Genomic DNA, 8,781 nt, shown 5'->3' with positions numbered 1-8,781 from the left:
AATAATATAGTTGCCATTTTGAAGAATAAAAGTATACGTATATAAAATAACTATGAGGTTAAATTTTTGTCTAAGTTTATACAATTAGCAAGTTAAAGAACAAGATTGTCAACCTAGGCTATCCATACATTCTAAGCTGTATGATGCCTCTATTTAGTTTGGAAAACTAAGAACAAAATTAGACTCAGAAAAAGCTCTCTGCTGCATTCTTCAGTGCCCCAAGTACTCGGAACTACTGACCCGTCCCCCACATTGACAGATCAATTAAACAGTACCGTAACAATTAGTAAGACTATTGTTTCTTATGTGCTCATAATATGAGACGATTCAATATGTTGTCATATTTTTCTGTCTCAAATTACTCACTAAATGGTTAAATGAATAAAAATTTCCCAAATTCATTCACTGCATTTTTAAATAAGAAAAACAAAGTATTTTAGTTTTAGGTAAATACTTAAACAATTTCAATTTCTGTACTTGTAAGCTGTGCCTGGAGCACTTTTTAATTAATTAAATTTTAATTAACCTTCACTACTTAACTTCCTTACAAGTGGGTCAATCTACTCTTTTTTTTTTGTTTTTCCTCTCCCAACTTTAGTCTGTGTGTCTCTCTTTTAGTTCTTTTCAGTGCACTAAAAAAAAGTCTTTAGTTTAATGTTCCTCTGTACTGGGCAATAATCTGCTGCCAAACAAATATTTAAGGAGCGTAGAAGACAAAATGAAGTCAATTTTATTTTCTTAAACACATTCTGGTAATTACTTTGTTCATGGCTTCTTTCACGTCTTTGTTCCTCAGACTGTAGATCATGGGATTCAGCATGGGGATCACTGTGGTATAAAACACAGCCACCATTTTCCCCTGCTCCACGGACTCCTCAGTGGGACGTCTGAGATACATGAAGATAAGAGTCCCATAAAATATGATGACAGCTGTCAGATGGGACCCACAGGTGGAGAAGGCCTTCCGTCTCCCTTCCGTTGAGCGCATCCGTAGAATGGCAATGAGAATGAATAGATAAGAGATGATAACTACAGTCAGAGAATATGTGAAGTTAATGCCCGCAAGTATGAGCATCGTATATTCTTTTACATAGGTCCCAGCACAGGCCATTTTGATGAGAGGTGGGTCTGCACAGTAGAAGTGGTTGATTTCAATTTTCCCACAGAAGTACAAGCCATAAGTCCATAATGTCGCTGCAAGACTAGTCAGAAAACCATATATATATGGGAATGAAATCAGTTGGAAACAGACAACCCTTGACATTTTGCTGCCATAGAGTAGAGGATTGCCAATGGCCATGCATCTATCAAAGGCCATGACAGCAAGAATAAAAATTTCTACATGGACAAGGGCAATAAAGAAAAAACACTGTACCAAACAACCAGAATAAGAAATTATTTTTGTCTCTGACAAAAGGTTTTCCAGCATTTTAGCGGTGACATTGGAAGAAAAACAAACATCGACAAATGATAAGTGACTGAGGAAAAAGTACATGGGACTGCTGAGCTGGCGACTGATCCTGATTAATATGACCATGCCAATGTTTCCAACCAGGGTGATAATGTAGACCAGTAAAAACATCACAAAGAGAAGGAGTTGCAATTCAGGATGACTAGTTAATCCCAAAAGAATAAATTCTGTCACATTGGTAAGATTGAGCATTTTCTTAAATCTGACCCAGACACAGATGCATTTTACCTAATAAAATAGAGATCAGTAAATACACATACTAAATATAGCCATTCTTCACTTATGTTGTCCTTTGTTAACCTACTTCTTTTAATGCCTCTACTGTTTTCCTTTTGTTCTCTCCTCTCTTTCTCTGGTATCTTTTTCTTACCAGTATTTCTTTCTTGTATGCATGTATGCATACATGGTATTTTTTACACCTAAAGTGTTAAAATATTCATCAGTACAGCAATATATTGACAGACCTTCTATAAAGAAAGATTTTGTTTGTCTGCAAAGATTTCAGAAAAACAGCTCCTGCTATTTCCTGGGAAGGGAAAGGCCTCTTTCAGTGGCCCCAACTTTGAGAAGGTATATACATTTTATTTCTTCATTAAATTTATAGAATTTAGAATACCTGTGATATATTTGAAATCTAAAGCACAAGGAAAGAAATGCTATTCTGTAATCAAAAAGTAAAATGTTATTTCCATTTAGTCACCTGGCAAATTTGTTATGTTTATTAAAAAAGAATATAATAAAACTGTGTAGATGGCTTGACATAAATCCATTACTCTTATCATAATGGAATTAAAAAAAGAGAGAGAAAATCTCTTAAAGCATCACACTGATTTAGCAATTTTAAAAAAAGAACAATTCGAATCAATCTAAAAAATTGTTTAATCCTTTTCACATATTGTCCACATTACAAACAAGTCTAATAGTAATGAACTCAAGCAACACCTCATTTCTAAGATCTTCTCCATCTGTCCTTGAACTATTAACAAATTCTGTAACAGAGTCAGTTTTCCATTTCTCTCTGCCTTATTGAGTTGTTAAACTTGAGATCAGAAGTTATGTGTTTATTAAGTCATTAGCCTAAGACTGTTACAATTCAGGTTAATTATTACAAAAAATAATTACAGTTTGTGGCAGTCAAAAATTGATATCTTCTCCTTCTATTGAACATCCAATGATTATTTCAGCCTATTGTGCCCTTGGACGTAAGATTTCCTTTTACTTCCCCTTTCTCTGCTACCTGTTGGTCAACTGTTCTGAAGTTCCTTAGAACTTTGAGCAAAATAAGAGTAATAAAATATGAGCAAAGATCTGTACTATTTGTCTATGGACATTTAAGCTGGAACTCATAATATCTCAAATACATCAGAAAGCTAAGTAAATTTGTTTAAGCATTGGTGAGGAGGCTTTGATTTCTTACTGTATCAAATTAAGTTGGCTAGCTATTTGCATTCTAGAAATCTTCCAGCAAGTTTGAATATTGTGGTTTAAGTATCTTGAGCTATCTTATCAGGAGGAATTTTCTTCTTGTTTCTACTTATTCATGGGCCAAAGGGTTACACAAACGATGGTTCTCCATAAAACCGTTCTTGTGTGTTGCTACCAAAGTACAAGTGAAAAGTATGTCATAATCATCACTTGCAAGCTGGTCCCTGGTGATACTGAAGAGCTGAGAACTACATGGGTATCTTGTTCATTGCCTTAAAATTGCATATTAATGAGCTGTGAAATGTTTCATTAAAAATAAAATGGGTAAAGTCTTAAATAGCAAAACTGTTGAATTCCCAATTATACTAATTACTAGATATGTAATCTTAAAAAAAAAAAAACCCAGTGCTGTCCATAGACTACTTATTTAATGTCCCTGTGTCTCAGTTTCCTCATGGGCAAACAAGGATAATAAGAAGATCTACTTTGTGATGTTGTTATAAAGATTAATGAATTTTATATATACATGAAGAATTAAAGAACTCACAGATGGAAATCCCAAGCTTTGTGTTCCAGCCTGACTCTGTTACAAAGTTCCTTCATTTAGGGTTCACTTTCCTTATTTGGATAAATTAGGAGATTGATTGGTCCAAGTGACTTCCCCAGATGTTAACTGCTGCATATGAATCTATTAAAAGAATCAAAAATGTATTTTATCATCTTCTCTTGTGCCTTGAGAAAAAGCAGTTAATATTTGTTAGTTTTTTCTTAGTAGTTTTTAACTTACCTTAAGATGACCAAAGAAAAGTCATATGAAAAAATGTCACCGTTCTTCTAGAATCTGCATAGGGTGCTTGTTACTGGCTAAGAAAGCCAAGTACCTCTGTCAAAAGTTCTCAGCTTGTAGTAGATAATAGTGCTGTGTATAAAAAAAAAAAAAAAAAAAAAAAAAAAAATTTAATAAAAATAATGCATATTAATATTATGTGTTCCTTAGATAAACACAAACATAATACCAAGGATGAGGGGGAAAAAATAATTCCTCACTATGAATCTCAATGTTTCCTGCAACTTGAAAGACATCCTTCTGCATAAATGGAAATGTAGTTACACAGAACTAGGTAGTCCCTGACTTAATGACAGGGTTCTGTTTAAATCAATTCTAACTTAAGTCTAATACCTCATTTTTTTTTTTTTTAATTTTCATTGTTATTGCCTTTTATTATCAGTATCTTTATAAATCCTATCATTACTCATCTTAAGGGGTTGGAAATATTACATATAAACTTATAGACATATATTTAACATTTTATGTAGTACATACCACAAACGATAAGATGTAAAAAAAAAAAAAAGATGCTTGTAAGTGCAGTTCCTAGCAACTTGAATATGTAGTAAGCTAGGGACTATCTGTACATTAAACAAGAGTCTGACTTTGAGTCATTATTATTCTCTGGTCTTGTGTTTTGAGTGCATCATTTTATAGTCTTATCTGTTTAAGAGAGAGATATGTATAATATGCAGTATTTGGATTACTGTAATATGTACCCCTTGGATTAACTATTGAATACATACACACATACACAAATGCAGGCACATATATTTACACATGCACCCATAGAATTTGTATAAAAATGACTCATTAAATTATTTCTTTATCACCTGAAAGGTAAGCACTGTGTTTATACCTAATTCCTTGAGGTGTACATAATATGAATGGGATGCTAAATGGTAATTTTTTAAAAAGCTATTCTAAAGCATACTCATGTAACAAAAAGACGAAAAAATGCAGAAAATTATCTAAAACCTGTTATTTTTAGATAACAGATTTTAGAAATTTTTAGAGGCAGCACAAATTTACACTGGATCTATAAAAAACAGAAGTCCTGTATTTCCTCCATGTCCTGATGTAAAGATGTATAATGAGGTAACCACAAAGAAAGTTAACAAACATACTCATCAAAATAAAGAAGAAAAACAAAGTCTCAATAAAAACAAAATCTACAAAACAAAAGAAATCCACAAACAAAAGGAATTCAGCACAGGAGAGTAAGAGAAACAAAGAAAATGTTAGCACCACAAAAAAAAAAAAAAAGCACTACAAAATGACAGAAATACACTCACATCTATCACTAATTACATTGAATGTAAATGGCCTAAATGCACTCATACAGAGACAGAGAGTGACAGAATGGGAAAAAAAAAAAAAAAGATCCACCAATTTTTTTTATATTACTACCTACAAAAGTCACACCTTAGAAACAAAAATATAAATTTATTAAAAATCAAAGGACAGAAAAAATATATCAAGCAAATAACTACAAGAAAAGATCAGGAGAGCCAATACTAATCTCAGATAAAATAGACTTTAAAACAAAATCCACCATGAAAGACAAAGAAGGGTGCTGTATAATGCTTAAAGGGGCAATCCATCATGAAGACTTAAACATAATAAACATCTACTACAATTTTTTTTTTTTTTTTTTACCCAATAACAGGGCTCCAAAATACATAAAACAAACTTTAACAGCACTGAAAAGAGAAACTGACAGTTCCACAATAATAGTAGCAGACTTCAAGACACCACTTTTGGTAAAGGACAGGACATCTAGAAAGAAACTCAACAAAGCCAGAGAAGAGCTAAAGCACACAATCAGCCAATTTGACCTTGTAGGCATATGTAAAACACTACACCCAACAAAGGCAAAGTACAAATACTTTTCCAATGCACATGGAAAGTTCTCCAGAATAGACCACATCTTAGGCCACAGAGAAACCCTCAACAAAATCCAAAAGATCAAGATAATACAAAATATCTTCTCTGACCACAACACCATCAAAGTAGAAATTAACAATAGGAAGATCAAGGAAAAAAAAAAAAAAATACATGGAAACTGAATAACACCTTGCTTAAAAACCACTGGGTAATAGAAAAAAATCTGAGATGGAATAAAAAATCTCCTAGAATCAAATGAGAATGAAAACACATCATACCAAAACCTTTGGGACACAGCAAAGGCAGTCCTCAGAGGTCAATTTATAGCAGTAGGTGCACGCATCAAAAAAGAAGAAAGGGACAAAATTAAAACATTAGCTTCACAATTTGAACAAATAGAACAGCAAAAGAAGCCCACAGCCACCAGAAAAAAGGAAATAATGCAGAAATAAATGAAATAGAGAATAGAAAAACAACAGAGAGAATTGAGAAAACCAAAAGTTGGTTCTTTGAAATGATCAACAAAATCAACAAACCACTGGCCAAAATGACATAAGAAAAACAAGAGAGGATGCAAATAACCAAAATAAGAAATGAAATGGCGGACATTACAACAGGCCCAACTGAAATAAAAAGGATCACAACAGAGTATTATGAAAAACTATACTCCAACATTTGAAAACCTAGAGGAAACAGACAAATCTCTAGAATCCCACTACCTACCCTAACTAACACAAAATGAAGGTGAAAATCTGAACAGACCCATAACAGATAAAAAGATTGAAAAGGTAATTAAAAAAAAAAAAAACTTCCAACAAAAAAAAAAGCCTGGGTCCAGATGATTTCCCTGGAGAATCCTACCGAACATTCAGAGAAGAGCTTACGCCAGTATTACTCAAGCTATTTCAGAACATAGAAAAGGAAGTAATACTTTCAAATTCATTCTATTAAGCCTGCATAACCCTGATACCAAAACCAAAGACACCACAAAAAAAGAAAATTACAGACCACTGTCTCTCATGAATAAAATGCAAAAATTCTCAACAATATTCTAGTCAATAAAATTCAGCATCTTATCAAAAAGATAATACACCCCGACAAAGTAGGATTCATACCAGGTATGCATGGTTCAACATTAGAAAATCAATCAACTGTAATCCACCACATAAATAAAAGGAAAGAAAAGAATCATACGATCATCTCAATCAACATGGAAAAGGCATTTCACAAAGTGCCACACCCATTCCTGATAAAATCTCTGAATAAAATAGGTATAGAGTGGAAATTTCTCAACGTAATAAAGGGCATCTATGCAAAACCAATGACCAACATCATTCTTAATGGAGAGAGGCTGAAAATATTCCCCTTGAGAAGAAGAAGAAGACAAGGATGCCCTTTATCACATTCTGGTTTAACATTGTGTTGAAAGTTCTAGCTAGAGTGATAAAGCAAGAAGAGGAAATAAAGGGCATCCAAATAGGTAATGAAGAAGTTATACTGTTCCTATTTGTGGATTATATGATTCAATACATAGAAAACCCAAAGTACTCCATGAGAAAACTCCTGGAACTATTAGAAAGATTCAGCAGGGTACAGGATAAACACCCAAAAATCAGTTGGATTCCTATACACCAATAAAGAGAATGATGAAAATGAAATTAGGAAAACAACATGACTTCTAATACCTTGTAAAAAATTAAATACATAGAATAAATCTAACCACAGATGTAAAGGACCTATACAAAGAAAACTACAAAACACTACTGCAAGACTAAAAGAGATCTACATAAATGCAAAAACATACAATGCTCATGGATAGGTAGACTGAACATTGTGAAAATGACAATTCTACCCAAAGCAATTTACAAATACAATACAATCCTGATCCAAATGCCAACAACGTTCTTTAAAGAGATGGAAAAATTTATCATTAACTTCTTATGGAAAGGGAAGAACCCCCGAATAAGCAAAGTACATATACACAATGAAGTACTGCTCAATGATAAAGAACAATAATGAATCTGTGAACCATCTCATAACATGGCTGAATATGGAGGGCATTATATTGAGTGAAATAAATCAATCACTAAAAGGCATTGTATAAGACCACTACTGTAAAAACTTATGAAAAAGTTTATACAGAGAAAGAAACTACCTTTGATGATTACGAGGGAGGGGAATAGTGGGGAGGGAAAAACACTAAATAGACTATACATAAATGGTAACTTCGGTGAAGGGTAAGAGAGTACTCAATACTGGGGAAGCCAGCACAACTCGTACATAGCAAGGTCATGGAATATCCATAGACTCATCCAAATTCTCTGAGGGATTTAATTGCTGGGCTGAGGGCTGTGGGAACCATGGTCTCAGGGAACATCTAGCTCAATTGGCATAACATAGTTTATAAAGAAAATATTCTACATTCTACTTTGGTGAGTAGTGTCTGGGGTCTTTAAAGCCTGTGAGTGACCATCTAGGATACTCCACTGGTCTCATCCTCTTATGGATTAAATTACGCCCCCCCAAAAATGTATGTGTCTGTTGGGCTGGGCCCTGATTCCTGGTATCGTGTGATTTTCCTATATGTTGTAAATCCTGCCTCTATGATGTTAATGAAGGAGGATGGGCTGCAGTTGTGTTAGTGAGGCAGGGCTCAACCTAAAAGACTGGATTGTGTCTTGAGGCAATCTCTTGAAATATAAAAAAGAGGAGAAAGCAGAGACAAGGGGACCTCATACTACCAAGAAAGAAGCGCTGGGAGCAGGGCACGTCCTTTAGACCTGCAGTTCCTGTGCAGAGAAGCTCCTAGTCCAGGGTAAGACTGACGAGAAAGACCTTCCTCCAGAGCTGACAGACAGAGAAAGCCTTCCCCTGGAGATGACACCCTGAATTTGGACTTTTAGCCTACTTTACTGTGAGAAAAAAACAAAAAAAAACTTTTTTTTATTAAAGCCATCCACTTGAGGTATTTTGGTTATAGCAGCACTAGATGACTAAGACATATCCCTTCAGGAGCAAGGAATAATGAAGAAAACTAAAAATACAAGGGAAAGATTAGTCCAAAGGACGAACGGACCACATCTACCATGGCCTCAACATAAGTCCAGTACGACTAGTTGATGCCCGGCTACCACCACTGACTGCTCTGACATGGATCACAATAGAGGAT

The 8,781-nt window shown here is 34.2% G+C and overlaps 1 protein-coding gene across 1 annotated transcript; it reads right to left on the bottom strand.

Annotated features, from left to right (window-relative positions):
* Nucleotides 1–730: 730 nt before the first annotated feature.
* On the bottom strand, nt 731–1,663 carry LOC126080748 (olfactory receptor 5M3-like). Its single transcript, XM_049891925.1, has one exon. It carries the CDS (start codon nt 1,661–1,663, stop codon nt 731–733), a length of 933 nt encoding a protein of 310 aa, XP_049747882.1.
* Nucleotides 1,664–8,781: the final 7,118 nt, after the last annotated feature.

The sequence above is a fragment of the Elephas maximus genome, chromosome 7, assembly GCF_024166365.1.
Source record: "Elephas maximus indicus isolate mEleMax1 chromosome 7, mEleMax1 primary haplotype, whole genome shotgun sequence".
NCBI lineage: Eukaryota > Metazoa > Chordata > Mammalia > Proboscidea > Elephantidae > Elephas > Elephas maximus.
This window is presented reverse-complemented; position numbering and strand designations above follow the sequence as displayed.

Coding starts and splice junctions, on each gene's coding strand:
- LOC126080748 (XM_049891925.1), bottom strand. CDS start 1,663: ATGCTCAATCTTACCAATGTGACAGAATTTATTCTTTTGGGATTAACT.